General features: G+C 46.4%; 1 protein-coding gene and 1 pseudogene across 1 annotated transcript in view; both read right to left on the bottom strand.

Annotated features, from left to right (window-relative positions):
- The window catches only part of LAMB1 (laminin subunit beta 1), an 88,273-nt gene extending 82,819 nt beyond the window's left edge, over window positions 1-5,454 (bottom strand). The window contains exons 1-4 of the mRNA XM_050785147.1: window positions 5,363-5,454; window positions 5,101-5,223; window positions 3,810-3,985; window positions 259-394 (exon numbers count right to left, since the gene is read on the bottom strand). Of these exons, the coding sequence (XP_050641104.1) occupies window positions 259-394; window positions 3,810-3,985; window positions 5,101-5,137 (349 nt within the window). The 5' untranslated portion in view covers window positions 5,138-5,223; window positions 5,363-5,454. The remainder of the gene's footprint in view (window positions 1-258; window positions 395-3,809; window positions 3,986-5,100; window positions 5,224-5,362) is intronic.
- On the bottom strand, window positions 1,708-1,891 carry LOC126951909 (uncharacterized; annotated as a pseudogene).
- Window positions 5,455-14,270: the final 8,816 nt, after the last annotated feature.

The following is a 14,270-nucleotide window of genomic DNA, read 5'->3' as shown; positions in this document are numbered from 1 at the left end:
AAAAGCCCCTCGGAATGAGGACTATGAAATGCTCCTTTGGTCTAGCATGAAAGACTGCTTTCTTATAGGAAATACATGCTTCAGGAAGAAGGATAAGATTTTACCAAGAGAAGTTAGTGCTCCAGGCAGTCAATCTGTCAGAGGCCATACTTACAGGACAGAGAAGCAAATCATAATTACAAACACCCAGGAACCTGTAAGCTCCACCCAAGTTATCAATCACACTCAATGGAACTTGTCCCCACACCAACCACATACCATTTTCAGATTGCCACCAAATCTTAAGGCGGTTTGGCGCAAAGGTAGTGACCACATTTTCAATGAGATGGCTGTCAGGATTCAGGGTCTCATGATAAGGATCTTGGGAATTGCATATGAAGCATTTTTTGTCCTCCTGAAAACAAAGTTGAGTTCATCAGTCTAGAAGCAACCTCATTAAAAACATTTTTAATTAAAAAAACCCCATCAAGCCCATAATACAAAAATCAACCTATTAGCTTCAAGAAAAATGAATGTGTGAAAATTGCTTAGGTGATTTGTATCACATCTTTCACTTTTAACTTGCTGAGTCTAAAATACTCTTGAAAATAATTTCCTCCTTCCTTGCAAATTCAAGGTCTAAAGTAAAAGACGGCATTGTTTCCTCAAGCTATTAATCTAACCAAAATCAAATTTCTAGGCTTAAACCTTAATCTCAATAAACAGAGAAGCTTACTCTACAGTAAAATGTAGAGAAGATATTAGAGAATTTTTGCTGACAGAAAGCAAACTAAAAATGAAAGAAAAAAATACAATTCGCTTGGCCTGATTTTCTAAAGCCTAAATGAAGCAGAAACCAAGTATTAGGCAGAAGTATTTAGAGAAGCTTTGGGAACCACAGAACAAGACTTCTTCATTTCCACCCTGCCTGGGCAGTGAATCAACAGTGGGGGCATGCAGGCTAACCTGCAAATTGCTCAGAATATCTGGGGAAGAGAGGGCCAGACTGTTGGAAGGACCAGACCATGTTGGGACCACTATAATCTGGGGCCAGTTCAAAGAACCCCAACATGGTCATGAACTAGGATGAAGATAGACTGTAAGTTTTAGGGTAGCGTTGAATTTCTCTCACTTTCTTTTTCCTAAAATGGAAGCCAGAGCCACCCGGGCAGTTGGGTTAGGAGAGTTATCTACTTTCTGTGCATTCCATCAAGGCAAATCATAAACAACAGAGCTTAATAGCTCCCTTTCTACATAGAGCTTTGCTCTGTACCTACATTTTCTGAAATGCAGATTATTCTTAAGTCTGAAAATGAGACTAAGACTGAAATATACAAGAGACCCACATGTATGTTACAAACAGCATTTGATTAAGCATAATATTCTTATAAGGACACAATTAACTGACTGTACTTTTACACTGTATTTCACATTGTATTTATTTAGTTATCTTCTTCTCAAAAGGATTTGGAGACTGGCAAGGTGTACTGTCTAAAAAACAGAGACCAAAAGCCAGGGATGCATTGGGAGCCTGGATAAAACAAGCTTCCTCTATCTTGATGCCCACTAGATGTTTGAGAAAAGCACGTATCCAGTCCCTTTTTTAGGCCCTGCTATCTGTGAAAAGCACTTCACAAATGCATGGCTAATCATATATACCAGAGAGCCTGGCTCCAGTTGCTTATTTATTTATTTATTTAATTTATTTATTTATTTATTTTAGGGGAAACTACTAAGACTGCATCCTCTTCCTCTTCCAAAGGAAGAGAAGAACCAAGAAGCAACACCAAGAGCCAGCTTCACACTCAGGAGAGACCGCTGCGCCTCTTTCTTGTGGTTTCTGCTGCTCTCTACACATTCAGAGACTTCTCCAGGAACGAACTATAGAAATAATCTCTGAGAGGACAGTCTTCCTTCCCAGTTGCTTTTAATACAAACAGTCTGATTCTCATTTTGGTCAAAGTTGATTTCATAATCTGGTGATTCATTTACAGGATGTCCTGGCCTCTCAAGAAAATGTTAGCATAATATTGTAGGTAAAATGTAAATGCTAATATTAGAAAAGTAACATCAACTGCCTTCAATAACTTGTAGTCAAGGAAACTAGTACTGGAGAACAATCACCAGAACTCCAAAAAAAAAAAAAAAAAAAAAAAAAAGTTTAAAAAAGTTTAATTACAGCCTCCCTTCTAATCAGGAGGAAGCAGTCTAGACATCTCTGTATAAACCTGGAAGCAAATGAACGAAATCCACTTTACCACATTCCTTTGGTCTAATTTATCAGGTCTCCAGAATGGGCTTTCTGCTTTGTAAAAGTGACTCCATTTTAAGGGATCCGCTGTGCAAACCACACACAATACTCTGTCCTCCTTCTGAAGGGCAACTGTACCGGTGGGTGGGCTGACCACATTCTGGGCAATTAGCTTGGAACTTGCCCTGAATGTGAGACTGATACTTTCCGCTTTTGTTAGAGGCCAGAAATATCAGCCTTTTTTTATTTAAAAATTTTTTTGAGACAGGGTCTCCCTTTGTTATCAAGCTGGAATGCAGTGGCCTGATTATCACTTACTGCAGCCTCGACCTAATGGGCTCAAGTAATCCTCCCACCTCAGCCTCCTAGATAGCTGGAACCACAGGTGTGGACTACCACGCCCAGCTAAGTTTTTAAAAATTTTTTTGTAGAGACAGAGTCTATGTTGTCTAGGCTGGTCTTGAACTCTTGGGCTCTAGTGATCCTCCCACCTCAGCCTCCCTAAGTGCTAGGATTACAGGCGTGAGTCATTTTGCACCCGGCCAGCTTCGTTTTTAAAAATGAAGGAAAAGTGTTCTGATTCTGGATATTTTATACTTTGTGTCTTCTTTTAAAATTACTTTTGAGTTTGTATAAATATGACCCCTGAAATCTAAAATTTGGGCCCTCTTTTAGAAACAGGTAACACCCTGAAATTTCACTGTGGTCTTTCTTTATCAGGGTACCACGGCAACCAGGGCATTTCGTGAAAGCAAGCATCTGATCCTGATATCTAGTTGGGAACAGCACCAAGTGAGGAGAGGAAAACGGGTTCGTTCCGTGATTGGAATCACCTTGCAAGACGCCTGTCAGTGCTGGAATCCTCTTTACTCAAGTGAAGATGCGGTTGGGGGCGGGGGCGGAACCCAAGATCACTGGGTTTTAAAAAGAGGATAAATCACCTTTAATGCACACTTCCAAAACTAAAGATTAAAACACACACACACACACGGCCGGGCGCGGTGGCTCAAGCCTGTAATCCCAGCACTTTGGAGGCCGAGACGGGCGGATCACGAGGTCAGGAGATCGAAACCATCCTGGCTAACACGGTGAAACCCCGTCTCTATTAAGAAATACAAAAAACTAGCCGGGCGAGGTGGCGGGCGCCTGTAGTCCCAGCTACTCGGGAGGCTGAGGCCGGAGAATGGCGTGAACCCGGGAGGCGGAGCTTGCAGTGAGCTGAGATCCGGCCACTGCACTCCAGCCTGGGTGACAGAGAGAGACTCCGTCTCAAAAAAAAAAAAAAAAACACACACACACACACAATCAGGCCTTTGGAGGCCCTGGGTTGGGGCAGCCAGGACTGTCGGCAGTCCTTCCTTTCCATACTGACCGCGCCAGCAGGAAATGTGTGGCGGATGCAACTGTGCAAACTGAGATGGGGCGAAAGGGTAAGCTACCAGCCTAATCCCGGGACTCCCCGGCTGGCTGCGCTTCCTATCTGGATTGCTGGAAGGATGCGGAGTCCCCAGGGCCTGCCCCTTAGCTCTGGACGGGAGGAGGCGCTAGAAGAGCCTCATACCCGGCTCTCAGCCCTCACCTGCAAGTGGCTGACGATACAGTAGGGTTCGGGCTTGTGCAGCCCGCACGTCGAGGTCACAGAAAGCCTCTGTGCTCGGCCGATGAGAAGGTCGCCCGTGGCGGGGTAGCAACTGCCTTCGGCGCAGCCGTAGCTGAACTCGGGTTCTTGAGCGCGCACTCGGGCTCCGCACAGGGCTGCGGGAAGGACAGGCGACAGGGTTGGGGGCACACAAGCAGGGAGTAGAGTCCGAACAAAACGAAAAAGCGGGGGCGGGGGAGTGGGTGCGGAGAGAGGGCAGTCCATTTGGAAGAAAGCAAAATGCACGGAAAGGACAATGGAGAGATGAGCGCAGGAGAGGCTGGGAAGGCAGGGACTCAGAAAGGAGGAGGACACGGAAAGAAACCCACACACGTCATCAGGTCTGTCCAGCAGCGAGAGCCTCCCTCCTGGGAAACCCACCGACGCTCGCGCCCACCCTGATCAGCCCCGGGGAGCACCTCCTCCAACAAAGGGTGGATGTATAGACCCTTCACTTAGACGTGCCTGGAGCTCGCCGCAGGGAGGCTGACCCCCCAAGCGCCACACACCCACGCACGTGAACCCGCGTGCACGCGGCAGCCCGCGCATCCTCGGTGTGAGTGTGCGCGTGGAAATCTGTGAGCACGGGGCGCGAGAGTGCGTGTGCGTGCACGCGCGAGGGTCACCGGCGCTTCGCTGGGGGCGAGGCGCCGGGTCTCGCGGTGGACGCCGCTTTCCGGAGGTAGGGGAGCCCATGGACAGTCCCTGGGGCTCTGGAGTGGTTTCAAGGCTTCGCCATTCCAGGGAAGCGCCAGGTCCAGCTGTTTCTGGTGCCATCCGGAGACAAACAGAGATGGTTAATTAAAGCCACATGGCCCCCATCTGTTCCCAGAATGAAGCCTCCGCTCAGCTCAGGCACTTTCCTGGGCAATGGATTTTTGGAGAGCCCTCCTCAGTCACTACCGCCAACCCCAGGGAACCTGCCCTCCGCGGTGGGGAAACCCAGGGTGAACCGGCCGAGGGTGCAAAACCCTGAGCGGGGGCCGCGGGAGCCCGCAGGGGCCGGGGCTTGGGCGCAGAGCCCGGGGGATGCGGGTCCGCGGCACTCCGCGTGCGCCGTCTCCAGCCACCACCAAAGCAAGGGCGTTGGCGTTTAATCCTAGGGGCGTCATTTCCATCCAGTCCCTCTCCCAAGCCCCCAGTCTCCCTCGAAGGTGAGCAAACAGCTTTTGGGTTTTCCTTCCCCATGCCCAAGTCCATCCGCCTCCCCGCACCGTTTCCACGGAATTACCTAAGAAACTGAAAGCTAACACCTGGAGAAGCCCCATGCTGGCTCCCTGCAGCCACGGGGACACGGCAGAGGAGTGGAGAAGACGCCCGCCGAGCGGCCTGCCCTTTCTTCCCGTCTTCCTTTCTATAGAGGTGAAAAGGAGGGGAAAAAAGGCAAATGTTCAAAGAGAGTAGAGGCGCCCTTCCATTTCCTGTCGCTCCCACGGAAGCTGGGGGTGGGCTGGAAAGGGGGAAAAATCGCGCAGCCACTTTGTTCTCCTCACCCGGCGACGCTAGCGCTCGCCCTGCTCCTGGCAGCCCCCGATCCCAAAGAAGGGAATTAGAAAGTTTAGCCTTGGGAGGAACAGAGGGAGGCGCCTCTGCTCATGCGCACACGGAGAGCCGGGGCTGAAGGGGCGGGCGGCAGCAACTCTGCGAGGACCGGGTGAGGTCCCGGTCCCACCCCCCGGGGCGCCTCTTTTGTTTGAAAGCTGTGTCTGCGATGGCTGCGAGGCTGGGGCGCTTCCCAGTCCCAGCGCGGGTCCGCCCCGGGGTGCGCGTCCCAGAAGGGCGCGCGGCGTGGCCGTCCAGCGAGGGGGGCGGATGCATGGGGGCGTCTCCGAGGTGGGTGTTCAAGTCGCCCAGCCAGGGGGCCGGCGGGACCTACCGCGGACTCGCGCATTTACGTTCGCAAGAAGTGAATCACCAAACGTGCCCACAGCTAAAACTGTCGTGCCGTGCGCTCGGGGAAAGCGGGTTAACTCTTTAGAAACAGGGTCGACCTGTCGTATTTGTTCTTTAGAAAGTGACACTTCCTTTCCGCCCCCAGTATCCAAGAGCTTGGGATGGGCGAGACTTCTACAGTGTCTTCCTAGGAAGGAGGAGAAGCGCTGTGCGCCCTGCAATTCTTTGCGCACACATTTATTCAGGACCTCTCTGTAGTCCCTGTTACCCAGGTGGTCACGGCATTGAATTGAACGGCTAGTTCTGTTTTTAAAAAATCTACTTCCAACATGGTGAAACCCCCTCTCTGCTAAAACTACAAAAATTAGCTGGGCGTGGTGGCGGGTGCCTGTAATCCCAGCTACTCGAGAGGCTGAAGCAGGAAAATCGCTTGAACCTGGGAGAAGGAGGTTGCAGTGAGCCGAGATCGCGCCATTGCACTCCAGCCTGGGCGACAAGAGCAAAACTACGTCTCAAAAAATAAAAATAAATAAAATAAAATCTTCCTGCCTGTATCCAGATGATGGTTTTAACTCAGGTAATTCCTCAAATGACACCATTATTGTTACTGACTCCCTTTCCCATCTCGCCGTGGAAGAGTTGACGCAGCCAGGAAGTGGAAATCTTTCATGAGAGGCACTTCCCCACAACGCATCTCAACGATCCTCCACGGTGTGCAAATGGTGAGGTCGGGTGAAGGCCTCTAAAGAAGGGTCTCTAACAACACAGTGTAACCTGCCTGGTGAAATTAGGGGTACATAGAAGCTCACCATCTTCTAGGGGTTGGAGAGGGAAAAGAGATTGGTGACGGGACACCACCACCCATTCTGCAACCCTTAGCAATGGACACAGTCAAAACTTGGAGTCCTGCTCTGGGCAAATGTGGCTGGAATTCAGGGAGTATAGTTAGTTGTTAGTCCAGTCAGGAGACTTGGCATGTTTTCTAGTCATCTCAGGGAGAAGAGTTTAAGCGGCTAGCTGGTCAGTTTTTAACTTAACTGCCACGAAATAAGGCCCAGAGAAGTTTAATCATTAGACCATAGAGTCAGCTGCTTTACGAGTTTGTAAGCCTGCACGAGTCTGAGGCAGGCAGGAGCCTGGGGGTCTAGGTGAGTGAGGCATTAATTATTCACCAAATCAGCACTTGCCCTGCTACAGCCTGGGGAGGTTTTGCCTCTGCTGACGCTTAGGATCCTCTGCACCGGCTGCGTAGCCTGAGAACACTGAGAGCCCTTGCTGTTGGGAGGCTGTAGAATTGCAATGGAGGGTCTTCAGGGCTTAATTAAAAGAAAAATATTAAAAGGCAAATGTCTTTTCTTCCTGTTGAGCTTTTAATACCCCGGGCCAGAATTTCATATTTTCATGTGCACGCACTGCAAGCATCTTTCAGTTCCTTTTCTTTCTTGAGCCTAGCCTCTGCTCTCACAGCAGCCGAGCCCTCCTTGCTACCTGTCCCTGGTCAGCGTCCTCTCCCATTGCAAAAGGTCATTTACCTTCAGTATGTTCAGAAGCCTGCTTGCTCTCCCGATCACCTCACTTGCAGTAGTAAACTGAACACTACTGAGAGAATTCGGTTTTTAAAAATTTGCCCGTATACGTGCAGGGGGAGGAGTGTGTGTAACACTCAGCTTCTGACCACTTCATCTGTGAATTTGTCTACCTCCCTTTCCACCTTTAGTGCTTCTCTCCTAGAAGTATGCCCTCCTCTCATCTACGAAGTTCAGTGCTCTCATATACTTGCTCAGTCTCCTCCTGTTTTAGGTAAAAACAACACAAACGCTGCATTGCATGGAATCAAAGCTTGAGCTCTGGAGATTTGCTCATGGAATCAAAGATTGAGCTAAGGAGAAAAGAGTTTCAAGAGGGAGATCTGAAGCATAAGCCACAGAGATCAAATAAGATCACAGTGGGAAAATGTCCATTGCATTCAGCAGTTAGAAAGTCAAGGGCGGCAGGCACGGTGGCTGGTGCCTGTAAGGGGTGTGAGGCGGCTGGATCACGAGGTCAGGAGTTCAAGACCAGTCTGTCCAACATAGTGAAACCTGTCTCTACTAAAAATACAAAAATTAGCCAGGCATGGTGGCAGGGCCTGTAGTCCCAGCTACTCAGGAGCTGAGGCAGGAGAATCGCTTGAAACTGGGAGGCGGAGATTGCAGTGAGCCAAGATTGCACCATTGCACTCCAGCAGTGGAGATGGAAGCCACACTGCCATGGAATGGAGGAGGAACTTAGGGAAAGCAGAGAACAAGAGCAAACTGTACTTTCAAGAACCTGAGTTATGAAGCCAAAGGAAGGATTGAGCAAATCTCAGGGTTTGCTCAATCAAAGCTTGAGCTTTGATTCCATGCTCCTGCTCTAGGCAAATGTGGCTGGAATGAGGGATAAATACTCTACACTCCCTCTCCTTCCTTTGGCTTCATAGCTCAGGTTCTTGAAATTATAGTTCGCTCTTATTCTCTGCTTTCCCCAAGTTCCTCCTCCATTCCATGGCAGTGTGGCTTCCATCCCCACCACTGTTCTTGGTAAGTGCCCTTGACTTTCTAATTGCTGAATGCAATGGACATTTTCCCACTGTGATCTTATTTGATCTCTTTGTGGCCTATGCTTCAGATGATCACACCCTCCTTCTTGAGACTCCTTTCTCCTTAGCTCCCAGGACATAATTCCAGAATTTTCCCACAAGGCTTTGACCCCTCCTCTCCCATTTATCTTACCCTTCTCTGATCCCTTAAACACTGGTGCTACCAAAGGTTCTGTCCTCTTTTCTGCTCTCTCTACTCATCCACATCCAGGGGGCACCACTTGGACTCTCCGCAACCTCCAATTCCCATCTCTCTAGCTTGTACCTCACTTGGAATTTACATACCATTTCTAACAGGCCATTGAATATCTCTACTTCAGTGATCCATAGGTACATGAAATTCAACTGTGGCAAAACTGAAATCTCTCCACCCAGCTCTCCTAGAACAAAATGTCTTCTTTCTTCTGTTTCCCATTTCAATTATTGGCACCATAATCCACCCCTTAGCTCAAGACGGAGACTTGGGAACAGGACTGGCTGCATGATTAGCAGGGCACAAATGTGGAGCCCCTCTATTGTTATTAAGGTAAAGACAGTGAAAGAGCATTAAACATAGCGTGGGACTCTCCTGAGTGGGGCGATGGTGGGGAGGGGCTGTGCAATTGCACAAATTACACACCCCTGAAGCCAGCCTAGCCTGGGAATCTTGGACATCTCCCACTCCTTCATTCCCTCCCCTCCCCATCACCAGGTCCTGTCATTTCTACTTGCCTAGCAGCTAGCCAGCATGTCCCCTTGCTCCAACCTCATTGCCCTCCCTTAGAGTTCAGTCTGAATGCCTGCCAGAGCCCTCTGACAGGTGTTCCTACTTCCAGATTCTTCCTCTCTTCAGTCTAAACCTTCCTAATACCTGCAGAAGGATTTTTTTCAGAGTCAAAACCTTGATCATGTAGTTCCCTTATTCAAAAGCCTTCAATGGCTCTCCTTTGCTCCTTCCCTGTACATGACATAATTTATTCCTTCATGACTTTCACTACATGGGTCCTCCTTGACCTTGTCAACTTAGTGAACTACTGCACACCTTTGAAGACTCCTCTTAAACATGACTTTCTCCATGAGCCTCTCTCTCCTCCTTGTAAAAGCCTGTTACAGCATATGTAACATAATGCTGTAACTATTTGTTTATGCCCTTATCTCCCCCAATAGACAGCAAGACAAGGACAAGTATTGTGTAACATTCGTTTTTGCATTAATGTTGCCTTGCATGAGATGAGGCACATTACAGGTGCTCGATAGGTGTTTCTCGAATGAAAGTAAATGAAGACTAGTCTCCATGTTTTAAAACCTTCCTTAAATCTTAAATGTCCACTTTTTTCTACCTTGATATGAATTTCTAGCCAAAGAGAAAAAGAAATATCACCGCTTGACTTAATTTTAGGAATACTTCCAAGTTTCACTCACAAATTCTTCTCGTCTATTATATTTCATACAATTTCCCCTGATTTCTGAAGATGTTACAAATTGAGGAAGAATGAATCTCTTCTGTTAGCCTGTCCAGGGCTTCGCTCTGGCTGTCAACACAGCCGTCTCTTGTCTGTCATTTGTACTAACCTGGCACTACCTGCTTTAACATAAAGCAGTCTTTATGTTAAGAATTCTCTTTAGAATTTACAGAGAATTCTGCAGCAGTTTAAATGGCAGATGGGACTGCAAATTGCTGGCTGTTCTGTCTCAAAGAATGTGTGACAGTTATGTCCCTGCAGCATTTATTATTTTCGTTTGAAAACAAAACAAGAACTGCTTTCAAGGTCACCTTCACTTTCACACAGTCTTAGAACACCAGGTGTATGTCTCCTTTGAAATCCTGATTGACAGTAAAACAAGGATGCTACATTCTAGACTTCGATCTTTGGGTCCTGAAATGTGGCTATTTAAATAATATTGTTCTCATGAAAAATATTAGATTTTTCCTTTTTGAAAATTAGATTTAAGTGCATTTTGTGAGATTCAGAATTGATCTAGAAAAGTAAGTTCAATGACCAACAAGTTTCAGGTCAAATGTCATGCTATACTTTATATGTATATATATGTCTTTTATAATATGTAGAACAGTAATTTGTAGTTTTGTTTTATTGTCCTTGTTCCCAGAAGTTCTTTGAAGGCAGAGACTGTCTTTTATTAGACTTTGGATTCCCATCAGGTGGCAGAGTTTCTAGTGTATTATAGACACTCAATATCTGCTTGTTGGATAAATAAAATTGAGTAACCTTCTTTACAATTGTTAAGGGAACACACAGGGGACGTTATTACTACCCTCTGTAATAGGAAAACCATCAGCGCCTGAAATCAGGCAGGGAGTCACAGCATTTTAAGCCTCGGACCATATAATACAAACAGTAGTTTGGGCTTGCATTAACATTCGTCCTCCCTTCATCTGGTAACATTACCTGGATTTTCCTTGAGGGACTAGTCCTCTCCCATTTTCAGCTTACTTGATTTGGATGGGGCTAATCCCCCCACGAGCTCCAGGCTATTCAGTGCATTTCCATCTTCTTCTTTCTAGTGAGTGGTTCAGAGATGGATATGAAACTCACATATTCTAGTTAAGGTGACTCTGGGATTTTTGTTGGAATTCCTGGGAAAAAACAAACAAAACAAAATAAAAAACAAAAAAAACAAAAAGCACCTATTTTCCCCCCTGGACTTGGAGTTATGTGGATGTCAGCCTGGAACTGGTGGAGGCTGCTTGAGACTGGAGCCAACACAAAGGAAAGAAGAACGGAGGAAACCAGAGGGTGGGTCCCTAAAGAACACTGTGGAGTATCTTGATCCGGCTATACCTGAAACCAGTACACTTTACCTTAGTCAATACATTTTTCTAGACATGTAGCATGAGACAGACCTAAACTTTTGTTGTTTTCAGCCTGAAATTTAGGAGGCTTTTAAAAAACTGCAGCATAGCTGGGCGCAGTGGCTTAAGCCTGTAATCCCAGCACTTTGGGAGGCCGAGATGGGCGGATCACGAGGTCAGGAGATCGAGACCATCCTGGCTAACACGGTGAAAACCCATCTCTACTAAAAAAAATACAAAAAACTAGCCGGGCGAGGTGGCGGGCGCCTGTAGTCCCAGCTACTCAGGAGGCTGAGGCAGGAGAATGGCGTAAACCCGGGAGGCGGAGCTTGCAGTGAGCTGAGATCCGGCCACTGCACTCCAGCCTGGGTGACAGAGCAAGACTCCGTCTCAAAAAAAAGAAAAACAAAAAAAAAAACAAAAAACAAAACTGCAGCATATTGACTGGTGCAGGCAGGACTTTATCAACACTGTCTTAAAAATGATAATTTGTTGGCTGGGCGCGATGACTCACACCTGTAATCCCAGCACTTTGGGAGACTGAGGCAGGCGGATTGCCTGAGCTCAGGAGTTCGAGACCACCCTGGGCAGCATAGTGAAATCCTGTCTCTACTAAAATACAAAAAATTAGTCGGGCATGGTGGCGTGCACCTATAGTCCCAGCTACTCGGGAGGCTGAGGCACGAGGAGAATCACTTGAGCCCCGGAGGTGGAGACTGCAGTGAGCTAAGATCACACTGCTGCATTTCAGCTTGGGCTACAGAGCGAGACTCCATCTCAATAAAATAAAATAAAATAAAATAAAATAAAATAAAGTAAAAAAAAAATGGTCATTTGTCTATTCTTAAATATCTCAAAAGAGATCACAAACGAGAGCACTCAAATCTATATTTGTTTGAGGACAGTCACTAAAATAGGTGCAAGAAAGCCTCATTCAAGCTCTTTACAGGCTTTCTGCAAGGCTGCATACCCACTGCATTTCACCTCCCAAGAAGGTGGCAGGATCCGATGGAAGAAAGGGTACCACTTTATTTCTACCCATCTATGCCCATAAATTCCAAACCTTTTTTTAAAAAAGTTTGAATCTATATTTAACAGGAATGCCTAAATGGGGCAAGTTGTTCTCAGTTCACTCTTGTATATGAATTTTGGCACCTGGTTGCTAATCTGGCACCTTAAAAATGAGTAGGAGAGAGATTAATGTCTGAGTTAGTGCTAGAGGGCCATAGGAAAGCTCTTTTAAAGAAAGTTTTGTCAGATCCATAACGAGAGTAACTTAAATGTAGTCAAGTAAATGCCTTAAGACTTGAATACTAGTCATGAACCCAAGCTTTGTTTTTCTGGCACATTCATTTTTACCTCCATCCTTGAGTGAATCACTATGTTTATTGAAAAACACTGATGCCAAATTGAGTAGACAGCTAACACTCAGTGGGAGATATTTATACCATATCAGAAAAACTTTTCCTAATTAAAACTCAGAGGCTCGGGCGCGGTGGCTCAGCCTGAAATCCCAGCACTTTGGGAGGCCGAGAAATCACGAGGTCAGAGATCGAGACCATCCTGGCTAATAGGGTGAAAATTCGTCTCTAGAGGAAAAATACAAAAAACTAGCCGGGCGAGGTGGCGGGCGCCTGTGGTCCAGCTACTCTGCGGGAGGCTGAGGCAGGAGAACGGCGTGAACCCGGGAGGCGGAGCTTGCAGTGAGCTGAGATCCGTCCACTGCACTCCAGTTCCCCAGGCGACAGAGCCAGACTCCGTCTCAAAAATGCTTTCTTTTTTTTTTTTTTTTTCAGTTCATCTCTTACAGGAATCCACCTGAAATTGTATTTTAAAGATTACTTGGAAATTTTTATTACAGCTGATGGTACTTTCCCCAGCTTTTAAGGATGCTGAAATTCAGTAAAATCTAGAGGAAAAAACAAAAAGACTGTTTTCCAAATATTTCAATTTTTTAGTGTTCCTTTACTCTGCTTTTTATCTAGGCTCTGTCATTCTCTCTTTGAAAGGTCAAGTTCTGCTTTCAGTGAGTCCCTGAAATCCCCACAGCACCTCCCTGTGAGTTCCTAATCCTGTGCCTGGCACACAGTCAGTACTCAGGAAATGCTTTCTAAATGAAAAAGTGCTGCTTATTTCACCTATATTTCACCTATATTCTCATACAGGCAATATCTCTGTATGAGAGGATCAGAGTGATAGGTTTGTAGCAATAGAGTAGACTATCTCTTAGTTCTGGGTTGTTAATTATTACCTAGGGTGATCTAGGAAACAATTCAATTAGCAAGTTAAACACTCTACTACTATTCATGGCTTGGACAAAAAGTGAATCCTAATTTTAAATCCAGTATTTTTACCCTGGGAAGATGGGGAAGATGGATCTTTGCTATGAGCACATTTCAGAAGTGATAAAAATGCTAGTAAAAGCCATCTCCTCTCTCAAATAGAAGTGGTCTTGCCTCCTCTCTCCAACCATAATGCCCTTGGCCTTCTAGATTAATTAGCTCTACAGTTGCAGTTCCTCTAAAAGGAAAAGCCTGCTCTTCTGGAAAGAGAGCATTTATTTCATCATAGCTGCTACGCTTGCTGCTACTAAGGCTGCTAATCAGATTTATGAAGGCCAGCCCACCCAGAGCTGAGTGCTGCGTTTTTATCACATCAGAAACAAGTCAGCACTCGGTCTCACTCCAGGATTAGGTTCTATTTCAAATATTGGGCTGTTTGCCAGGCAAAGAGGCTGTAGGATGTGTTTGTTCTCTGCAGCATGGCTAATGAAATGCCAGTGTTAGCCTCCAGTCTAGTAAGGATCTGGGAGTAAATTATTTCTCAGTGATCCTATTTGGAAATCATGAACTGTGGGGCTGACAATCCAGCCATCTATGCAGAGGACTTCTTAATCCTGTTGGTGATAGACGGGTTATTTGGTTGACCTTTGACTTTGCGAGCTCCACCCATCTTCCTAATTAGTACCTTATCAGCGACATAACTCTCATTCTTTTTTTTTTTTTTTTTTTTTGAGACAACTCTCGCTCTTGTCCCCTAGGCTGATGTGCAATGGTGTGATCTCAGCTCACTGCAATCTCCGCCTCCAAGGTTCAAG

This window comes from Macaca thibetana, chromosome 3, assembly GCF_024542745.1.
Source record: "Macaca thibetana thibetana isolate TM-01 chromosome 3, ASM2454274v1, whole genome shotgun sequence".
In the NCBI taxonomy this organism is placed as follows: Eukaryota; Metazoa; Chordata; class Mammalia; order Primates; family Cercopithecidae; genus Macaca; species Macaca thibetana.
Note: the sequence above shows the minus strand (reverse complement) of the source record. Positions and strands in the feature narration are given on the sequence as shown.